This window comes from Marmota marmota, unplaced genomic scaffold, assembly GCF_001458135.2.
Source record: "Marmota marmota marmota unplaced genomic scaffold, marMar, whole genome shotgun sequence".
Taxonomy (NCBI): domain Eukaryota; kingdom Metazoa; phylum Chordata; class Mammalia; order Rodentia; family Sciuridae; genus Marmota; species Marmota marmota.
The window spans coordinates 44,522,072-44,545,689 of NW_026000026.1; the positions used below are offsets into that span (position 1 = coordinate 44,522,072).

General features: G+C 42.3%; 1 protein-coding gene across 1 annotated transcript in view; it reads right to left on the minus strand.

Annotated features, from left to right (window-relative positions):
• Positions 1–221: 221 nt before the first annotated feature.
• Positions 222–23,618, minus strand: part of Ralgapa2 (Ral GTPase activating protein catalytic subunit alpha 2) — a 293,361-nt gene continuing 269,964 nt past the window's right edge. Inside the window, exons 39-40 of the mRNA XM_048811857.1 lie at positions 22,834–22,955; positions 222–4,002 (exon numbers count right to left, since the gene is read on the minus strand). Of these exons, the coding sequence (XP_048667814.1) occupies positions 3,815–4,002; positions 22,834–22,955 (310 nt within the window). The 3' untranslated portion in view covers positions 222–3,814. The remainder of the gene's footprint in view (positions 4,003–22,833; positions 22,956–23,618) is intronic.

The following is a 23,618-nucleotide window of genomic DNA, read 5'->3' on the forward strand; positions in this document are numbered from 1 at the left end:
GATGGGAATGATACTTGGACATAGATCCTCTGGTGACTGGATCTTAGCATTCTACACTATAAACCACAAGGTCAGTTTTACTACACATGAATAAACTTGCCTGGGCTGGTTTAAAAAAATGTTTTTGAACAACCTTGTCCAATAAAAATGTAAACCACCTTTTTATTAGATGCCAGGATAAACTTTATTTTCCTACAAACCATAGAATGACCCAAACATACAGCACCTCAGTGCTGTTTCTCCACTTTATTAAATCATCACAGTAAATCAGAATTCAAGGGGAAGAGGGTAGAGAGTCAAGAGACGTCATCAGTGGAGCTGTGTGCTTTCCTGGGCATGACTGCCTCTGTAAAGTGGGTCCTGGCGTGTGCATACACGCATGTGCACGTGTACACACACACACACACACACACACACCTGGGAAAGTGGACTAGATGTGAAGGTTTCTATCATCTAAGAATGAACCTAGATGTGCAGCATCAGGAAAATTAAATAAAAAGAGACAGCAAAATAAGGATCAAATGACAGCTATAACTTAATTTACCATATTTATCAAATTTTCCCCCTATTTACACATTGTAGACCTAAAAATATAAGAAAACATTCACTTAATGTGTATGTCATACAGAGATATTGAGTGCAACTACAACGATGGTTGTTTCTCGTTGAATTTCCCTTCAGATTGGACATCTGCCTTCTGTAGATAAAAACTAACACAGCTATATGTAAGACATCACAGTAAATTTTAAAGGATTCACCAAATCTCCACTTGATGCAAGGATAACAGGTCAGTTGCACCCAGGTGGTGACACCTGAGAAAGCTCAGGAAGACTGGATTTGCATGGCTCTCTGAATCTTCCATGATCTCTTGTTTGTAAGGCTAAGGGTCCTGATTAATCAACCCACATCACAAAGTCAAGGGTCCCCTCCACCCCATGGCTCTTAAAAGCTGCAAGTGTGGCAGCTGAAGACACCGTGACAGTCACTTACCCGGGCTAAGTTTCTTTCCTTGTGTCTGCTCAAGGATTAACTACTTTTTAAAAGTTATTTTGTGGAACTACTATTTTTAAAGTATAAAATCGTGATCAATGATATGATAAAAATCAGTTAACTCTAAGTGGAAATCCGGAAATCGTCATGCAGAGAAATGAGGGAATTGCCCAGGCCCAGTGTGAGGCCAGCAAATCTTATCACATTCTGGGCCAATTAGGAACACTTGTGTTTACAGATGGCTGAACTACTAATACTAATGTGATGAGTCAGCGCTGTGACTCAGGAGGGTCTCTATTGGATGAGTGACCCTCAGCAATTTTGCTAAGAGGCATTTATTACAAAAACACAATATTTACTTTTCTAACTGAAAAAAAAATTCCTCATTTCAATTTTCCACCCCAAATAACAAAAACGACCAAGTTCATGTGATTGCAAGCAAACATGGTTGCCAGAGTCCCTGCTTCCCCACTCCATCTCCAAACCAAAGCTGTTACTGAGAACAGTGGACTAAAAGAAAAAAACAAAAAAAAAAAAAAAAAAAACCTCTAGTCACAAAACTGCTGGCTGTCATCTGGGGTCACAGGGTTGTTAAAATCATTAGGGATTACATGAAGGTTGAGTTATTTGCTACCTACAATTGAATTTCCCACTCCAAGGTCAGAAGCTCTGGTTCATGGAGGCAAAATGAATCATGGAGCAGAGGTCCAGGGGAGTTAAATATGACTTCCAGGATGTTCCCTAGTGGCAGATGCTTGCCTAGCATGCACAAGGTCCCTAGTTCTGTTCCCAACACCATTAAAAAAAAAAAAAAAAAAAGACTCCAAATTCTTCTACTTCAGCCAGGAATTCTGCAACAGAAATTTCTAGAGCCTGGAGATAAAACATTCTGTGGGAAGTTATTTGCTGCCAGAGTGCTATGGGGGACTCAGGACCCCAGGAACAGGTGATGTGCTTCTCTATAGGAAAAAAGTCTGGGTACTTTGTAAACATGAAACCAAGTGTATCAATCACAGTCAAAAGCCTGAGCAACACTGGCCAAACTCTGCTGACCAGGAAGCCCAAATCACTTAAAGAAAAGGAAAGGATGGGAGGGGGAGTGGGTGAGAATAAGAAGCAAGGCATTTGCTAGCAGGATAGGAAACACCATGATTTCTAGTCACCCTTTCTTTTGTCACTAATCCCCAAAGAAGTGAATGCACTGGGCTATTAGAAAATAGCCCCAAAGTGCTGGAGATGTAGTTCAGTGGTAGAGCTCTTATCTAGGAGGTTCAAGGCATTGGGGTTTAGTCCCCAGCACTGCTCACGCCCCAAAAGAAAACATCCCAAAGTGATTAAAGCTTACTTCTACTTAGGAATGTCCCCCATTCTCTTACATTCAAACAGCTCTGTCCAATGGTCCTGGGACTCAATCTCTGCCTGAATCCTACATAAAGTAGACAGACTCTTCCTAACACTGGAAGTTCCACTTTTCTGATGGGAATGATGTTCTTAGTCTTTCTCACTTGTCCCAAGAGTGAGTCTGACACCTGGGTCTGCCCCTATTAGGTATCAGCCAAATCAACTCAATGGCTCATGAAAAAATTGGTTCCTCAGGGAAAGTGTAACATACGAGTGTGTGTGAAGAGCAGAAGGCAGCATGCAGGAAAGTGGGAAGGTGTGTACACACCTTTTCATATCCAGGGCCAATCATGGCTGCATATTGCCTACTGCTTTCCCACTCTAAACCAAGGGGCATTGTGCACTATGAAATGGTCTCACAAGAGCAAGAACTGTGCAGTATGTGATGGCCTCTGATGAGTTTCTTAGATTTCTCTTGGAGGTAGAGGGGCAAACTTCTAGCTCTGAGACTGCTCCCAGGGGCGGGACACAGGAAGAAGGCTGTCTTCCCTATGGATTGATTTCCCTGTTGCTACATGGCAGGGTTCACCCAGAGATGCCCAGCAAGGGAGCAGGGCAAGCCCAGACAGAAGACAGGATTTTTTATTTTCTTCCTTTCCTTCTCTCCTTCCTTCTTTTCTTTCTCTTCCCTTTATTATCTTTTTTAACAGGTCCAAATGGGTAAAAAACTATGGATCAAATAAATCTCTTGCTTGCAATCTGCATGACAAGAAGCATTTCCAAGGCCTGTCTTGGCCCTCTTTGAGTAATAGCCAGGAGGGAAAATGAAGGTGAAGCTTTGGAGGCATCTGGACTTTCTAGATTGTCCATCCACCTCACTGTGGCACCAGACACTGGCACTTGCCTTTTGTAAGGATGTGGGACTAACCCTGGGGTTTCTTCTTGTCTTACAAGATAGGACGTCTGTCTCACAGGATAGGACCTTGTATTTCTAGAGACTTCTGAGTGTTCTGGGATAGGATCAGAATTATGACTTGGGAGTCCTCTGAGTGGTCAGAAAAATCACCTCAGTGTGTGGACCTTGGGTATAAGATGGCAAAAGACTTCACAACTGAGAGAAAACTCCTGGGCTAAAGACCCCTGGGAAAGCCAATTTCAATGATGATGAAATTTTTGAGTAAACCATAAATCATAACATAAGGTGAACTAACAAAATTGATACAGAGAAAATTCCACAATTCCACGATTGTTTTGCTGCCCTCTGGGAATCCTGCTTGGGTTTATAAATGAGGGTAACCAGCTTGGGGTTCAGAAGCCAACTTCCCTTTGCCCCCTCCCTGAAAGCGAGCAGACACCAGAGTAAATCAGAGACAGGAGGTTTGTTTCTGGTTGTTGGTGACTTTTTCTTTTTTGGAAGCTGGAGGTTTGAGAAGTTTTAGGATGAGATGACATAGCCCCACTTGAAAGATCCACATGAAATGGTTCAGTGGGATCCACCTTTGACTTCAAGGATCCAGTGATACGAAAGCTTGCTGAGAGCGCTGGCACAGTCATGGAGTTTCCTGAAGTCTCTGGGTTTGGAGCCAAGGGAAAAGGGCAGGGGAGTCTGGTCCGTCTCCTCCACACCAAGGGACTCTTTGAGGTCAGCACTCAGGATGGAGGCCAAGGCCCCTGCAAAGGAAGCAGAGAATGGTCAAGTCATGGAGTTGACCCAAGGGCCACAGATTTAAGAGGGCATTGGTGGCACTCAAAAGAAAGGAAACTTGGTCTCAGGAAGAGGGTTGGATGTCCTCCCCAACCTGGTGGTGTGCTTGCAAAGATGTTTGTTGAACAAATCAACAAATGAATGTCTTTCTTCCTAGTCTTTGCCTGGCGTTTTCTACAGCATGAAAGAAGCTATGAATCTTTTTGAAAATAACTCACAGCCTTTCTGGCCAACCCAGAAATAAAAAATGAGAGAAATGGCATCTGATTATAGAAAAAGAGAGAAAGAGCCATGAAGAACATTACCCCCAGCCATTGAGAAAAACCAGTGAAACTTTGTGGAGTGCCTTGTGGATCCCATTGATGCTGTTGGAATCTCTTACATATTAATATTTTACACAATGGGTCACTACCCAATTATTCCCCCAAAGGGTATAAGTCTAGAGGTCAGGACTAAATTGCTTATCTGAATGAGCCCAGATGAGCATACAGCTATTTAGCACTGGAGGGAAAAAGGAATAAAATTAAAATTTGTGAATGCATCCCTCCACTTCCCTGGGGTCGCTCTAGGTGAACTCAGAGGAATTCAAGAATGCTTGCTGCAATACCCAGCCACTGTTGCCAGTGGAGTTTGGTCTCCCCTAGGACTGTTCTGCGAATGAGAAGATCATTTCATCACCCTCACCCTTGTAATGTATTTTTAAACCCTGTTGTACTACACCCCAAGTTTCCCTGAGTGACCTCTGGAACAAGCTTCAAAAAGCAGGGCTTCTTACATCCTCCCTACATGCTTCACTTCCTCTGGCCTTTGAAATTATTATTATTATTATTGGCATTTGAAATTCATTTAAGTAGTTTATTCACAGACAGGATCTTTTTTCATCTTCTGACCTTGCCTTATCGTTTCTAGGGAAGAGCTTCTTGAATCAATACTTATAAACATGCTCAGACCTGTGGAGGCAATCTGCCCCCAAGCATTCTGAAATTCTGCACTTTCAGACTCTCCAATAGCAGGGTGCTTTACTGTCACCTTCCTTTTAAGCCTAGTGAGGTCAGGCACACAGAGGAGGCCTGGGTCTCCTGCCTACTATTTTCTTCTTTAAAAATAGGCTGGGCTGGGGCTGGAGCTGGGAGTACAGTCTAGTAGTAGAGCACTTGCCTAGAATGCATGAGGTCCTGGGTCCATCTCCAGCACTGCTAAAACAACGCAAAATAGGTTGCTTTGGACAAAATCAGCACAGCTAGACATTCATCCATGATAGAGACAGGATTGACAAAGGTATCTCTCTACTTCTTGTTGCTGGTGGTGGGCAGGAGCACTTAATTCAGGGGTGAGGGGGAAGCAGAGGGAAACAAACCTGATTTAATCCCAGATAATCTACCATCTTGAAATACCACCCCACCTACTACTGTATTCAGTTGGGATAAGGAAGCAAAAGGCAAAATTAAAATGAAAAACCAATCAAATAAATGAAAGATACAAAGTGATGTTCAAAGACATTAAGCAAAGGAGTGCATCTTGGCTAATTCTGGATTAGAAGGCAAACATTGTAGCCCCTCCTTCCCACTCCCCCATCCAGGGAAAAGGAGAAGAGTAAGAAGGGTGTCCCTGGAATTCCTGCTGCTATGAAGATGAACAGAGTAACCAACATACCAATCATCTGTCCCACTGAGTGAGCCTGAGTGAGCAGCATGAGGCTCCGCAGCAAGGACCCCATGCATCTAACAGCAGAGACCCTATCATCCAGGGGGGAGGGCAAAGCCACATCTGGAGTTGGGCCAGACCCAGTGCCACTGTGCCCCATGCATTCTTCCAGTCCTCAACTTTTTGATGGTGCATCCTCAGTCTGCCATGGCACCTATGTGCCAGCTGCACTCCCTGATGGATGGGGAGGTGGCAGCTGCAGATAAGCAGGTAGGCCACAAAAGAGAAGGCTTCTTTCCTGATAGGATAATTCTACTTGCAAGGTGCTGGCAGAGGCTGCCCTGACTTGGCCTCTTCCTGGTGATGGAGGCTGGAGGCCTATACAAAGACCATTCAAACCCCACTTACCTCTATTGTGGCAGATGTGGAAGGACACCAAAGGAAATGAAGGGCCTCAAGAGTAGAAACCTTTGCACCAAATCCCCCTGTTGGGAGGAGATTGTGTGACCTCCTATGTCCCCTCCCTACTTAACACCTGGGCTCTGAGGCTACTAATGCTTCTGGGAGCTGACATAAGTGAGCCTGATTTGGGACAATATTGGAACTAGGCCAAACCCATGACTGAGAAGAAGAGAAAAGGCAGCTGGGCTGGAGGTCAGCTCTCTGTGGTGCTGCTGTACATCTGGCCTGCAGGTATAAAGGCCCTGCCTAGTAGATGGGATTTGAATTTTGGATAAACCAAAGAATCCAGGCTCTAACTTGCACTTCCATAGGTATTGAGACAAACTGGATGGCTTCTGTGCCATGCATTCCACATGGGTGATGTTGCTAATCAAGGGAAGTTCACTCATTTGCTTTCTCCTTTGAGTGGCATTGCCATGGTCACTATCAGCTCCTCTCCTGCCTGTGAGCCATTACAGCCCAGGCCACACCACAGAGGGTTTTTAGCTGGCTCTGCCAAGCAGCTTCTGTTCAGTCCATTAGAATGTCCTAAGAAGGGCCTGGACCCCAGACCCAGAACAGAAAGGCTGAGAGGTTACACCTGCTTCAGCAGACTTGCCCTCTAGATCCTAGACTGTGGATGGGGTTCTCTACCCTCTGTGCTCCAACAGCTTTTGTCTGCTTCACTTCCCACAGCTGTTCCATTCAGCAGCCTCTTCCACAACCAGCCCTCCCTGCCTGGAGGCCTCCATTAAGGCAAGTAGTCAAAGGCCACCCAGCACGAGCCACATCTTATCTGCCCATCTCAAGATCCTGCTCTTCTAGGATCAGGCAACAAAAAAGGGGGAGGCCCCTGCACCCATTGGTTTCCTGCAGCCCCCCCCAAAAGGGTGGGTGACAAAGACATTTTCCAGGATGGCAGGTGTTGGTGTCAGATTCCACCCAGAGTGCACAGGCAGAAGAAAGGCAGGCAAGACTGGGCTTCCCCGGGCAGCACAAACATGCAGGGGCAGGAGAGCAGGCAGGGTCCCTTGGGAGGATGGCAGGAGGCACCAAAACCAAGGCTCAGGAAAGCAAGTGGGCATGCAGCAGTGTTAGGGATGGAGGGGAGCATGTTAATAAATTTACGCCCCCCCCCCCCCAAAAGCAGGGTAAATGGGAAAACACACTGAAGTGTCAGTCTTACCTTGCTCAAATATTGTAATGAGACCTTTATATATTTTAATCTGAAGGGAAAGAGCATAAAGTCAAATGAATACAAGCATGGCACCCCCATGGTTCCAACTTGATAATTAACACAGTGCTAATAATACACATATTCCCGAGCTGCCTGAGTATTCTAGAAGACTTGCAGATCATTAAGACCTGAAAATTCTACTTGATGGGACAAAATACTAGCTGTTATTGCACTTACAAGTAGGAAATGAAAGAGACATTAGAACTCCTACAATGTATAAGCAGACCTTGGTAGGAGCTCTTTCCTTTTCCTGATGCACAACCTTTCCTGACTGATTGGGTTTGAAAAACGATCAAGTTTTTAAGACTAGCATTGAATTCAATGGATGCCCTGAAAAAAAAAAAAAATTGAAATCCCCCAGGTGTGCAAGTTTCCATGACTCCAAGTTTCATTTTACAGGTTTCTGAGCTGTACAGTGTATTAACTCAGTCCTGATGTCACCTGTAAAGTGACAGTCCCCAGGGAGTAAACATGCAGCATGCTGTGCAGAGGAAGGCTCTGGAAGGAGAACCTGCAATAGTGAAACTGGACCAAAGGTCACTCTCACCCAAAGAGAAGCATGATCTCAGCAGCCATGATGAAAGGAGGGAGGATCTTGGCCTTTCCATACCTGTGACACGTTCCCCATCACCCACTCATTCTATACCAGCCCAATTCCAATGTGGGCTTTCCCTAGCAAATACACCCTCTTTCTGCATCAGACAGTAACTTCTTACCCCAATCCCTCACAAGTCTCCTGAATTTGGTGTCACTAGACCACCATGGAATCTGGACAAAGGACATTTATCAGTAACATGGACCACTGTCTGCATGGCCACAGTTGAAAAACAGGGATTTTTTTTTTGCTGGCCCCATCTGCAAAGGTTAGCACACTGACTAGGGCCAGTTCAAAGGGAGTTCAGAGCAACATTGGAAGAAGGACCACTGACACTATCTTAGCTGAGTCTTTCTAAAGAAAATGTGCATGTCAACAAAGACACATTTTCCAATCTATTTATGAATATTCACAGTCACCCCCCAAAAGTCAATTATATATGATTATCAATTTTTAGATTAATATCTGATCCTGAATGACCTAGTAGCATTTTCTGTACTACCCATTTGATTCCAATCACCCTTAATGCTGCTCTTTCTTGATATGTGGACATGAGACGTTCTGGGCTTGTGTTGATTGTTCATAACAGACTACTAGCCTCTGGATAATGTAATTATCTAGATTTCCCATTTCCTCCAGTTTACTGTGCGTGGACTCCCATTTTCTCTCACAGGGAATGGCAGAGCACAGAGCGTCTCTGCACGGCTCTTCCTTGAGTTGAGGAGGCTCAGCTTTTCAGAGCACCATGCTACTGACTCTCTCCCATGCGAGCAAAGGCTGTCTTTATGAAGGGGCTCCTTGATCTAACTCCCCTGCAGCCCCCTTGGCCCTGGTTATGCCATGCATATGGATCCCTGATTGGTGGAAACCAAGAAAGCAGATGGCATGCTAACAATGGAGGACTTGTTTGTAATTGCTGATGAGGACTGGTTTGCTCCTCTCCTGAGTGTCCCCAGACGCAGCCTGGCGTGGTGTGCCTGACCACAAAGAATGTCTCAGTAACTGCCAATCCATGGTTTAGTTAAGGAGATGCAAAGACAGAAGCAGTTGTGGGCTGTCTTGATTATTCCATGGGGCTCAAATGTCACCTGGGCTTAACATGCAGGCAGTACTCCTCAAGGTGAGGTACTAGTCGCTAGCATAGGGGAGTAAGCTGTCAGATTCCTGGTATATCCCTGGAAGTCAATATATGGCATCAACTACCCTGCACATGACTGAATAGCACCAGGAGAGACACTGAGCTTGGTAAGGAAGAGACTGGGAGGCATGTGATGCCTGGGAAGATGGGACAGAGACACACAGCAAAATCATTTCATCCTTTCATCAACTGGGTACCATGCATGTGTCACCTATCATTCTAGGTTTTAGGAATATAGCAGTGAACAAAGTGGACAAAGATGGTGGAGAAGGTACATCATTCTAACTGGGCAACAGCGCCCCTTGTGGGTAAAAAAAACCCTTACTCTACACAAAGCACAAATGTAAGCACCTTAATAGATACAGTGTTGCTGTTGTATTCTAGGAGTGGGGACAAATTTGGAGATAAAAACTTATCAGAAGGCTCTGTAGTGGGTCATAAAGGAAAAAAAATTGAGAGACTTTGGATTATAGGGTTAATTTACATCTTGAATATGAGGTTATTCTTAGAAATTCGTGGAACTGAGAATTAGGAGTCAGTCCCACTCATATGTAAGAGCAGTTGAGTAAGACTTTGGGGGACAGCCCTTAACTCAGATTGGCCCTGTTGTGGCCAATCAATGGCTTAGACATAGAGTTTGAGCCTGGATAACTAGAAGTCAGTTTCAAAGAAAGCTGTCTTCTTTGGCCTCTAGTGACTTTGATGCTCTGGATATCAGCAAGAATTTAAAAAATACAGGACAAGACAGGCCTGGTTGGAGATTTGTTGTGTTTTCGACAGCTCAGCCTAGCAGAGGCTTTTAGAGTATCAGTGGGTCTTTTCATGGCATGTTTGCTCCAGCTGGACTCACTGGGATAGCAAAAGAGAAGGGTTTGAAGCAAGCTTCTTATCTCTGAGGAAAGCCTGCCATCCAGAACTGCCACCTGGGATAACACTGGGCAGGGTCAGACAAGAAAAGCGGCTGCCTCTCCCGGATCCTTGTTACTGAGCAGTCAGTGTGGAAAATGATTAACTGGCTAAAGATAATTAGGAAAGAGAACAATTTTGAGAGCTGGCATGAATGAGGAGAGAAATAGTGGACTAAGGTTCCAGCTTTCAGCAAGTGCTAAATATCCTACCAGCGGGAAGGCAGACAGAGCGGGAGATCAGAGAGCTGTCTGGGTTATTCAGACAGAGCCCCTGGAATGGCTCTGAGGAAGGGAACAGGTGCAGCCAGTGGATGGGGTAAGCCTACACACGCAACTCAACACTGGCAACCCAAGACCAGTGGGAATTAGCCAGTCTAATTAACATCTCCAAATGGCCCAAGGATAGCTTCCAGTATTTTCAATCCAACAGCAGTGGCTGTGTCCTGGCCCTGAACCTGGCTCTGGGCTTGGCTTCCTCTGTTTGGTAGTTGGTCTTGCCCATCAGCTTTGATTCTGAAGCAGAAAGCTAGTACAGCTGGACCAACAGAAAGGGAGGGAGGAAGAGAGCACACATATTGTGCACCTGCTTGTATATAAGCACCTGTGCAGAGACTCAACAAGCAGGTGGGATTTCATGAAAAGAGTTTCCTTGCATTTTTCTCTTTCCTTTCTCCAACCATAGTGTACTTTTAGGAGCCATGGCTAAGTTAAATTATACATTTAAAATTAATATTTTGGTGTCACCTTTCTTGTTAGGCCATTATGGAGAAAAGTTTCAGGGTGCTCTTGATATTTCACAGAACACGAGTACTCAGATTTCAGTTGCATCTTAGCCATGGGGAGGCTGTTCGTCTTACCAGACTGAAGCCACATCAGAGAGCTGAAAAACAGTACACGTGCATCCAAGGGCAGCAATATTCCTAACAGTCCCAAAGTGAAAACTGCCCAACCGATGAATGGACAATGGAATACCCTTAGGCAAGAAAAACAAAGAACTGATACATGCTGAAACATGGATGAACTTTGAAAATATGCTAGGTTGGGCTGGGGATGTAGCTTAAGCAGTAGCGCGCTCGCCTGGCATGCGCGGGGCCCGGGTTCGATCCTCAGCACCACATACAAACAAAGATGTTATGTCCGCCGAAAACTAAAAAATAAATATTAAAAAAAAATTCTCTCACTCTTAAAAAAAAAAAAAAAGAAAAGAAAATATGCTAGGTAAAAGAAGCTAGTCACTGAAGACAGTATATTATATGATTCCATACATGTGAAATGCCCAGAATATGCAGATCCATGGAAACAGAAAGTGGATTGCATATGGCTGGAGAGCAGGTGAGAGTAAAAGGAATTGCCTGTAAGTGGATTTTACTAATTTTTATGGGAGGTAAAAATGTTCTAGAATTATACGGTGGTAATAGTTGTGAGTATACTAAAATATACCTTGTGAATACTAAAAATATTGAAGTGTATAATTAAATGGATGAATTGCATGGTATGTGAATTATATCTCAATAAGACTTTTCCTTATTTCCTGTGCTGGGGGTAGAATTCAGAGCCTTGCATATGCAAACACAGTACTACTGAGCTACATCTCCAACCAACAACTATTTTAAAAAATGGCAAAAATAAGATAAGGAGGTCTGATCAGTATTACTGCTCCTCCATTTACAAAAGTAAATCAGAAGTGGCTGTAAGATTTAGGGGGAAAAATGTCCTGTGAGACTCTAGGAAGCAGGGGAACAAGGGTTGTGATGCAGCTCAATACATGCCACCACTACCTCTCTGGCTAGGCCCTCTGCAAACTTCCCCCACCCACAAAACAAAGGGGCCTCTCTGCAGGTGCCACACTCTTCTTTGGTGACTTATTGCCCCTATCAGGCTGTCCCTAAGGTGGCCTCTAATTTGAATTCATCTATCTTAAAAGCACTCAGAGGAGGCTGGGGTTGTGGGGTGGAGAGATAGTACGTCTTGCCCCAGGAAGTGACTAGATTATGTATCCTGCTCAGAATTACTTTTAAAATCAGCAGCTGGAGAAAATATAGCAGCGAGTCTGGAGACTTGGAGGACAGTGAGTTCTAGTACGTTGTCTTGGAATTTTACTGATTAAAAACATTCCTCTTATGAATTCTGCTGTCATACATACATTAAAAAAATGCAGGAAAAAAAAAATAAACCAAAAAACTCCAAAACAGTCCTCTTGGCACTGGGGTTGTGGCTCAGTGATAGAAAGTGCACTTATCATGTAGGAGGCCCTGGATTCAATTGTCAACACCAAACTCGTCCTGTTCGGGACCATAATTAAGATATTTTCTATGAGTTCTTTCTGCATGGCTCCATTTGAATTCTAGAGTAGTCAGTACTTCAGCCAACTGTCCATTACATTTCTCAGTTATCTGTGCTGTACAAACTGTCCAGGCCTATAAAATAGTCTTTTCTCTCCTTTGGTGAGAACATTTTTCTTTTGCTACGAAAGAAGAATTCCTCCCTGTCACTCTTCTGTTTGCTTCTGTGGGTTTGTTCCCATAGTAGGCATCAGAAGGCAGGGGGGCCTGCAGGGTGGAGGCAATGAGTTCAGTAAGGCACAGAAAGACCTAAACACTGAGCCCTGGTGTTATCATGAACTCATGATAAAAACAACAAACAAACAAACAAAACCCCAATGATCCTCCATTGTCCTCCATTGCTTCCTTGCCAAAGAGATAAACCCTGTCTGACTGAGGAGGGGTGGGGGGGAAATTGTATAGAAATGGCAAATACCTACACATACATAAAAAGCCATTATAACTCACAGATTATTCTGGAAACCATTTTGTTTTTTATAAAGAGTGAAACAATTCTGTGGAATCTCATCCCGACATCCTCACTCTTCTGGGTCACTAGGCTTTTTGAAGTCACTTGAAATAATTGTGTGGCAGGTATAGTTCTACACATAGTCTACACAGTTCTTCGGGTTGGCACAATGTATTACAACCACTGGGTCCCATGTGAGCTATGGATTGGAAGGCCAGGGCAGGGCATGTGACTGCAGGTAAAATTTTTCCTGTTTCCTTCATACTTCCTCCACCATGCAAACTTTCCCCTACGAAGAGAAGGTATCACCAAGTTCCTTTCACCTGATAGCCCAGGTCAGGGACTGCATTTTGTGGCACTGGGATTAAGGGGATATTTCTGAGTGCTCTCCTAGTGTCCCCACAGATAGTGTCCAAGGAGAATACCTCTTCCATTGCCACAACATTCGTTCATTACTCAAATATGTATCATATGCCTTCTGTGTGCATATGATGGGAAGATACCACGAATGAAATATCATCTAACTGGTCCCTGCCTCCATACTATATTCTCCCCACGGAAGCCAGAAAGATCCTTTTTTAATGAGAGACATCACATTGCCCCACTTCTCCAAAAGCTGGCCATCTCACTAGAATACCATCCCCCAATTTTCCCTCCAGCTGAGGGTGACTCTAACCTTCCTTTTCCCCCTCCTCCTCATTCCTTGCTTGTTGTGCTCTAGCCATAACAGGATCCTCACTGATCTCCAAACATGCCAGGAAAGCTCCTAACTCAGGGTCTTTGCATGTGCTCTTCCCTGCCTCCTTCCATATTTGGCTACCTCCTTCAGTCTCTCCTCAAATCTCACCTACTCAGTGAGGTCTTCCTTGACTCCTTGTTCTGAAGCTGTCCCAACTCTGGGGTGGTTTTTCTCAGTATCCTCCTGAGCCTTCTTTCTTGTTGTCTTTTCCTTCTTGGCACTCATCAGCTCCTGATGGCTCACTTCATCACCGTTCTTCCCTGTGTGGAAGGCACCCTCAAGGAAGGTGGGACTACCATCTCCTTTGGCCACTTCTGTGCCCTTCATATGAAGTATTCAGGAACATTTACGGAGTGAGCATGTGAAGGCGTTACACTTATGGGATTTGTAAATTCTCTGAGTACTGAAGCTGCCGTTCTCATCTACTTTAACTGTAGCGGAGATACATGTGTCCCTAGTACCCCAGCTGACCCTGGATTTTAATATCTAACTATAGCCTCCAGTAGGCCACCAGATTTGGGTAAGTGGGACAAAGTCCACAGTCAGTCTGGTGGCTGCAGATTTCTTCTTCTGGCTTCTTTCCTGTGGTGATCCCTTTCTTCTGGGACACTTGCTTCTGATGCTATTGGATCAGTTAACATTAACCTGGCCAGAAGTGCCTGGTCTCAGACAGCTGCATGATCAGATGTTGACTGGAGGGCTGTGGTGCTAACTGGAGGCAGGCTGTTTCTCTTGCCATTTTTCCATGCCCTAGGGACACAGCTAGGGAGCAGGATTCCATATGAGCATGCGCAGCAGGGTTTGTCTAAACACTCTCTAGCTGCAACACCAGGCACTCAACATCTTGTTTTCCCTGAGATTAGGGCTCTGGGGGAGTGGAACTTTCCTGAGTCAGCTCTTAAAGACCCTCAGGCAACCTCAGGGATCACACTACTTTGCTCATGAGAAGACAGATGCTGGAAACAATGTGGTCTTACTGTTTCCTATTACAGGTAACAGCTGAGCGCTGGTAAGGGCAAGGGCAGCCTTGGTGTGGGGAACATAGTTAGGTGGAATGTGTGCTTTCTGCATCTGGGATTTTATCATCTCATATTCTTGAACTGGTTGGAAAATAAGGTTTTGTCTATTTATTCTTGGTACTAGCTAATGTTACTAAGCTTCTTATCAGCCAAGAAGTAAATTTTGGCCTTGTCAAGGCTATATATTCTCTTACTTCCTCTTCCTCTTCCTCCTCCTCCTCCTCCTCCTTCTTCGTCTTCTCTCTCTCTCTCTCTCTCTCTCGTAAAACTATCATATTTCTCATTTTAAGAGATTTTTTGTCCTATAGGTTTTTGTGGTACTTCAAAGGCTAATGAGTAAAAAAGAACCAGCTTTTCTCTCATGCTCTTTACAGGTTTATTTTGTGATTAGCATCCTTTATCTCTCTGGAAAAGTCTAGTATAAAATATTCTTTTTTCTTTCTGCCAGCAGACTTAAATGCCAGTAAGAGTGCTACCATTTCGCCTGTGCTTTCGTTTGCTCACTGCTAAATAGAAATTCAAAGCAAAATCAATGAGTCTTCCAGGAACCTCCAGTGCTGAGGTTGCACAAGTAGCACCTGCAAAGCCAAATTGACTCAAGGGCTGCTGCTGGGGTTCACAAAGAATGTGAACCTAGGGTGTCAGAAGCTCTGGGTGCTCCTCAAACTCTCAAGGTTATTTCCAATAAGCTTTAATTAAGACTCATTTCCAAAAACTGTCTCTAAGAAAAATTCTTGGTACCTGCTGGCCATCTCCTGGCAACTGCTGCAGCATCCCCTGAGCCGTAATTAGCTGTCAAGCGGGAGGGAGAAGTTGCCTGCGCTTAAAACCCTGTAAGGCCTGGGAAACCGGACCTAACCCATGGTGATATTTCACAGAAAAGCAGCACCTTCAAAGTTCTTCCAGAAGGACAGAGTCAGTGCGATGTCAGTACTTCAGAATGATAATGTCTGCTCCCTTCTGATTCTGGGAATCTATGAGCACTCCAAATCTGAGCACACACTCCAGATCTTTCTCTCTGCTCTTCCCACACTTGCTATCCTCTGTCTTAATCTTCTTTTACATGGGTCTTCTCATTCTTAGTCACCTTGGTTCACAGCCAATGTGAAAACTCACATTGGCAAGTTAAAAACTCACTGGGAGGATGCTTAGTAGATAATATACTATACAGGAGCAAGTTTTCATTTTCTTCCAAGGTCACAAGGTAGGTGGCATGGCCCATTTCAGAGGACTCTCAATCTAAACGACTCAGGCCATTGGCTGATGATATCTTTTTTACTTGCAGTTATAGTCTGTAGCTAACTAACTTTGTTTATTAATAAATAGCTATCTGCTATTATCAAAAGTATCAGCTTTTCTATAATAAGACTTTTTTTCTCCATAAGGGAAGGGAAGATGCAGGCCTGCCTAAGGTCTCTAGAGCCTTCTGTGTCCCCTCAAGTACCCTACACAGTCCTGCTCTGTGGCAGCAGCCAAGGGAAGGGAAGGCCAATTCACAGATAGTAATATGACAGGCAGCAGCACCATTTTCTAGCAGATAAAATGGAAAGATATGTTTGCTTCATCTCTGTCTCCCAGAAATGACACTGAAGACGTAAAAGAGTTTTAAAAAGACAAAGGAATGAATAGGCATGAAGCAAAATGTGGTACTAAGCAGGGTCATCAAGAATTCTTTTTAAAACAACTTCAACACCATCTCTAATCAAGTTTCAGTTATTCAAAACTGCATTATCTAGTCTGTGGATTAACTAGGCTCCTGGTTTCTTCTGATTTCTCCACACCCAGTTTTGACCATATTGCTTATCACTGGCCCACTCTCTCTAGGAGACTGGGAAGGGAGGGGACAGATGAAACATAATTACAGGTGTTTGTTCTGCATCTTGCATCAGGCCCAACACATCTGTGGTCTAGAGACACACCTGTACCACTTAAAGCAACAGCCTGCCTCCTTTCTATTTAATTCCCCTTGGATGATAAAATAAATTCCATGTATCATTCTCTAAAGAATTCATAGTACAGAAGGATAGAAGACACACACATGGGATAAACACTTACATATGCTCAGAAAAAACAAGACAGAGGTACAGATACTTCTTATGATGGGGTTACATATACCTGTCATTGAAAATATTAAATTTGAAAGGACAATAATTTCAATGTATAGCTAGAGCTGGGCAGCACTGGGTTTGGATAATGGCATTAAGGGTGGTTAAATTTTCTATCAGTGCTTTGTCACTTTTTTCAAGAATACATCTATAAATTGAAAAGAAAAAATTAAGGGCTGGGGTCATGGCTCAGTGGGAGAGCGCTTGTCTCGCACATGTAAGGCACTAGGATTGATCCTCAGCACCACATAAAAATAAATAAAACAAAATAAAGATATAAAAAATATTAAAATAAAGAAAAAAGTAGATGGGTCAGAAAAAAAATAGGGTCAGAATTGAACTTTCTACGCAGAAAGGAAGATTTGGGATGGGGTCAGAAGGGATTGTTAGGGGGCTGGGGATGTGGCTTAAGCGGTAGCGCGCTCGCCTGGCATGCGTGCGGCCCGGGTTCGATCCTCAGCACCACATACAAACAAAGATGTTGTGTCCGCCGAAAACTAAAAAATAAATATTAAAAAACTCTCTGTCTCTCTCTCTGTCTCTCTCTCTCTCTAAAAAAAAAAGAAGGGATTGTTAGGGTAGAGGAAATGCCTGGGGGGAGCAATTAGTTGTCTGTAGGATGGGTGGCAACACTGGCTAGCTTACTGAGGTGTGGAGACAGGTGTGAGTTCTTGAATAGAAGTGAAGTAAGACAACTTGCATTTAAAAAAATGTCTGGGTCATCTGAGTGAATTTTAAAATTAATCCTGCCCTTTATTATTAATAAAAAGCTAGCAGACATGGATCTGATTATGGGACTGTCACCACAGGGTGGGTACTGGATTAGCATTTTCATGCATAGAATAGGGAGGTGAGGGTGAGGTTGTCCCTGCTTCCAACGTGCCCAAGACCTTTGGTTGTTCCTTCATGGCTTGTTATTCAGCTTAGTACAAAATTAACATGCAGGGGTTAAACCTAAAGTTTCTTGAAGTCCTTCTAACTCCATATTCTATGATGTTCTCTGAAGGAGTCAGCAAAGTTACTATAGAGCTAAACACATAAGAGGCATGATATGTGCTATCAATCAAAACTTTATTAGGACCATTTTAGTAGGAGGCATGAGAGAGATGGAGAGGAGGAGAATACTGAAAGAATCTGTAAACCTTTCAAGGAATGGAGAAAATATTTTTTGGGATTAGGGTTAGGATTTACTTTGTCTGTTTCTGGAAGCTACTTTTTTAAAATTTTAAATATTTATTTTTTAGTTTTAGGTGGATACAATATTTTTATTTTATTTTTATGTGGTGCTGAGGATCAAACCCAGTGCCTCACAGGTGCTAAGCAAGCACTCTACCACAACCCCAGCTCCTGGAAGCTACTTTGATTATTAACTTACCAGTGAAAGAGTCAACAAAATCTTCCTATTAGGATCTGCACTCAGATTGACAAGCCTGCAACACCTTGCACATGTAACCACAGGGTATGGTATGAAGGACTCAGCAAGAGAAAGATGGTATAGCTTTACCCCTAGGGGCAGAGGCCTGTGAGTCACACAACTAGTCATGCATCATCTCCATCCCAGATTCACTCTGGAGCCAATGCGTGACAGGAGTGCTCTGTCTCCAGCTTTGTGAGTAAATTTTATTGGCTACCAAGCAAGACACAATGGCACCAGCTGTTTTCTAGTAAAGTTTCTGTGAACTTCCTGTAATGATTTTGTTGTGGAAAAGTATTATAAAATTATGTTCTATGAGGTATATGAACATAATAATCTCTTCCAAGAGGGCTTTCCATACCATTGTGAGAAAGATGAAAGTTTGCAGTTTGGGGCTATGGTAGGCATAGCAGTAGCATCCTAATACTGACAGTGATTTATCTGTTTTAAACTCCAAATAGGACCTTCATGAAAGTGGCAGAACTGGATGGAGCAGAGTGAAGCAATTCCTACCACTTGTTCTAAGTCCTGGATCCTTTCCAATTCAGCTTATCACGAAGGAGAAAGTATTACTGACCATGTCTTAGCAAAATCAAATGCTGTGTTTATGAGGGCTAACAAATAAACAAAGACCTGTGCTCCCTCTGCTGGCCCTCTATAGCAATATTGAAGTAGAAAGGAACCATAACCAGCATTGGCATCTTCAACAAATGCAAGTCAATTGGGGTACAATGGGAACAACTCTCATTTAATTTGGTTTTGGACATTCTTTGGTAAAAATCCATCTTTATAAACTTCTGATCAAGGTACTTGGAACTGCTTAAAACTAGACATTAAAATTAGACATACCTATAGTCCTTGACTACAAAATTGCTAGCTATGACTATAATAGTGATTTGGGGATTATCAACAGATTCCTCCCAGATTTTAAAGTTCAGGTACAATCTCTAGAGTGGTTCAGGAAAAAATATCTCAAGTCCAAGCAAAAGTTTCTTTTCTCTTTTGATTTTTAGGAGGAGCTTCCAAAAACTAAAGATTTACACTATTTATGTCCTTTTTGATAATGTCAAACATTAGACTAGATTCTCCAACTCATTAGCATGCAGAAGAATGACCTCATGGTGAACAGATGCACTTGGCTGTGAGCTGCAGTGATTACATCAGTCCCTCCCCAGCACTTGAGGGTGCCCATTTCAGTTAACCCTTTATAGGCCTTTCTGCTGGCCCCCTTCCTTGGTAACATGCTTGAAAACATGTTACCACATAGGCATGTGGGTTACATGCATATAAACATGTATGCATAGAACATATACGTGTTAATTGCAACAAATATTTAAATAATGGTTAAAATATTAACCATCTTATTAATTATATTGTATTAACTATAGTAATAAAACAGTTAATATTGTAACATTGGTTTATTACTGGTCAATAGGGAAGGCAAACCACAAGTTAGGTAAAAAGTTGTTCAAATACCAACTGTGTAATGGGTAATTGACAGAAAGAAGCAAGGTAGTTTTAAAACAACATTTTCTTATTTGGAAAATGAATATATATATATTTTTTTCTTAAAGCCCTTTGACAAAAGCTAAGAACTTATGTATCAGCCTTCCATCCCTAGCTGCAGTTGACAAGGCATCATGGATAGAAGCACTTCCTTTGGCCACCCACTCCCCAGGGCTCCTTGGGTAGATAGCACCTGGGCAGGGAAGCTGTGAGAACAGGGCATTTCCCAACAGTGGCATCTCTGGGCACAACACATTCTTTTCAAAGGCTGATAGCGGGGCCTTTCTTTTAGCAGTGGGGGCTGCATGCCATGTATAACAAATATAGTGTGGAATAAATACACTACTCAGGTGACTCTCCCTCTTAAGGATAAAGCTTTTTGTTATGCATATACCAAAAAACAAAACAAAACAAAACCTAGGAGCGCCTAATTCCTCAGATTGTGCATATGCATGTGAGCAGAAGCCCAAGGCCTGCTTTGATGACAATGATGGCCAGAGATGGTCTGATTGGGTCCTAAGTGCACTGTGGGAGCTTAAGCTGCTCAGGGTCGATTTTTCCAGTTGGCTTGTTGCTTGGAAGGGCAGACTTCACCTCAGTTTCTTACTTTAAGCTGCCTGGCTCATCTGGGTTTGACTGTACTTGTCCCATGGAAAACAAAAAACAAAAACAAATGCTATGAATAAATAAAAAACATTTTCATCTGTAAAAGTACTAAGAGATGGGGATAAGGATTCCTCAAAAGCAAAGCTGGTGTGTAAATAAGAAGAGGATGGGGTTCTGAGAACCTGACTGTATGTGGTGCTGACATGTTACATCCTCATTATACCACCCCCACAATTCCAGTTCAAATCATTTTCCCTTTCTTCTTAATCATTTAAGGTTAGATACACAAAGTGTTAAAAGAGAACATTATGCACAGACTTAAAATCATACTGAAGGACAGATGTGATATATATATAAAAGATTTTATCACTCAACACTGAATTCCCTAAACCATGAACATTATGAAACATAATACTGATGTTAATCTGACAAGATGAAGAAGTAGCATCTGTTTTTGATATCTGGCATTGGATTTCAAGTTCCTTTTGTAAAAGTTCCAATCCCCATACTCACATTCTGTTAGAATCTATTCTGGTAGGTAACTCTATAAAGAATATGACCTTTTCAAGCCCATTAACAATCCTCTCTAAGTAGATGTTATAAAATCTTAAATTATTCCTAGGGTCTCACTTAAGGTGTTACCTACACACTGACTCATTTGAATTGGTTTAAATAATTATGAAATTTTGGGAAAAGATCAAATTAATTTACATAGAGGCTAAAATATTCATAGAAAATAAAGCCCATCATTATTTGTTTTGATAACATCTTAATCTGCAACCTTAAGAATATAACAGTTGGGCTGGGGATGTGGCTCAAGCGGTAGCGCTCGCCTGGCATGCGTGCGGCCCGGGTTCGATCCTCAGCACCACATACAAACAAAGATGTTGTGTCCGCTGAAAACTAAAAAATAAATATTAAAAATTTTCTCTCTCTCTCTCTCCCTCACTCTGTCTTAAAAAAAAAAAAAGAACCAGACTTAAAAAAAAAAAAGAATATAACAGTCAAGGAATGTAAAAAATGCAATTATTTAAATTTTTCCTTTAATTTTTAGAAATGAAATGCTTTTTCAAGAGTTTTTTTTTTCCTGCACTGAAAAATCAAGTCCCAATATCTCATGAGGATGGGAAAAAGCTGAAGGAGATCTTTAAAAAAAGCAGCTTGCTACAGATCCTTCATGTTCTTTAAGCAAAAAAAAAAAAAAAATCAGAAAAAATTTTAAACCTCTAGCCAGTCTGGGTATGAAATCTTCATTTCCATTGAAACAGATTTTTTTTTTTTTTTTGGTCATAGAATGTTGGCAGAGTGTATAAAAGAATTCAATTCACAGCTGTTCTACTTTTTTAATGTAAGAAACATTAATCAAAGCTTTAAGTTATAAGCTTTTCTCATGTTGTTTAGTATTCCAGTTCAACAAAGATCAATAGAGGCCATCCCAGTGTTTCTTGACGCCTCACCAGGAAGCAGAGGCGTGATTATGTAAATCGCTGCTCCCGCACCTCTGCCAGCTTGCTTATCTTCCCAAGCCTTCTGCCTGCTGCTCCTGGCTCCCCGTGCAAGTGCATGCCTCTCCCTCTTATCTCCCAACAAAGCTCCGAGAGGCAAGGATTGAAGCCAGCGATGTTAAACAATGATGCATGGCTGATTTTATTTGTAAGTGATTTATTTCACCGAATTTAATTTTTTTCACTTTGTGTGTAAGATATTTGTTAAGTCAGAATAGGAGAAGTGAGGCAGTGTTCAGAGACAATTGACACAGGTTAGAAATCTATTAAGCACTCTCACGGATTGTGTTGAAATCCGCGGAAGATGACGGAAGCCCTGCATTGAGGGTTTCAACATGTGATCACTAAATATCCTATTTACTGTCTGAAAGGCAATTAATCTATAACTACATGCAAAAATTTACAAGTAATAATACTAGTCTTTGAAAAAAGAACTTATAGTAATCGTATCATCTTGTTAAGTGGCAGTGTAAATATTTTTTTTCAAATTGGAAATGTAAAAAGAGTTAAGTGCCTAGAAATAAGGAAATCTATGGCAATGTTTGCAATTTGCCAGTGGCCTAATACATGAAAATGATTGTAAGCCAGTTTCTAAATGGTTTCCACACCAGGTGCTACTCCAGTCAGTGGCTTGTCCACATGACACCGACCACTCCAGAGAGAAGTGTGCTTGCCGCACTCTGTAATGATGGGCCTGGGGACACTGTCCTTCCATGTCTCCTGCATTAATCCCTGACCCTAGTATCTCGGCAGCATAATCCCCATTTAGCATTAGTAGCAACGGCTTCGACTGTGAGGAACTCTTTTTTGATAAGTAAGCACTGATTCGGGCATCGCTTTTAAACAACATGTTCCCAGCTCAGCAAGAAACCCACACTCCTGAATGAACCAGAGCACATTACTGAGAAAAAGTTCATTAACCTTGCTAGATTCGGGGGTTAACAGGATAGCTGAAAAAAGGAATGGAGTGAACAGCTCGGATACAAAACAAATTAAAATGAATGTCATCATTCCTTTTGATATTCATTAGTTGATTCAGAGGGAGAATGCTCTTCTTAAATTTGCAAGCATTTATCTGTGAAAAACAGGTGTACATCTGCTACTTGAATGCATCTTAAGTGTGTGAGAGGAGAATAATGTAGACACTCACCCGTTCCACTGAGGGAGTAGCTGGGAGAGGGAGAAAAGACTTGAGCTGCGAAATCCTCAAATGTCATGACTTCTCGGTGGTTCTGAATTATTGCTTCAAGATACAGCGCTCTCTCTTCATAGCTGAAGTAATCGGTTAAGGAGACAAATGCATTTGCAAAACAGCATGCATAGCTGTGACAGTCTACTTTGTTTTAAATACACTTATGCAACTTTGCTGTTTGTGTGTAAAGAACAGTATTTTGCAATCTCTTTAGCATTTTGTCAGAAAATTAAATATTCATCATAATTAGTAAGATATGGATTTTAACACTTAAGTTTCTCTTAAATTTTAAATACATTCAAAACTAGCTCCACTAAAAAATACAAAAACTAATGGTTACAGAATAACATCAAGGCATCAGTAAAATCCACTTAAGCAAACAAAAACAAGAAACATTGATTGCAATGGCATTTCCTCCTGTTGACCATTGTGAGACAACCCTGGATCTTCATTTTCTATTTGGGTGGATAAAACATTCTTGTGAGATTACGGACATAATGAACAGATACTTCAAGCAAGAACTGGCGATATGAGGGTGAACACATTTTTTAAAAAATAAGAAAATGCAAGTTACTGGGAAGAGAAAAGGCCAGAAGGTATAGTCTGAAGGGACATCAGAGCCACTAACCAAAATAAACTCTAAATATTAGAAAATCAGAATTAATATGTAGGAGAATTTAGCAAACAGTGCACAATGCAATTGAGAGAAAAAAAAGACTATTGGCTTTTAATTAAAATTGCAG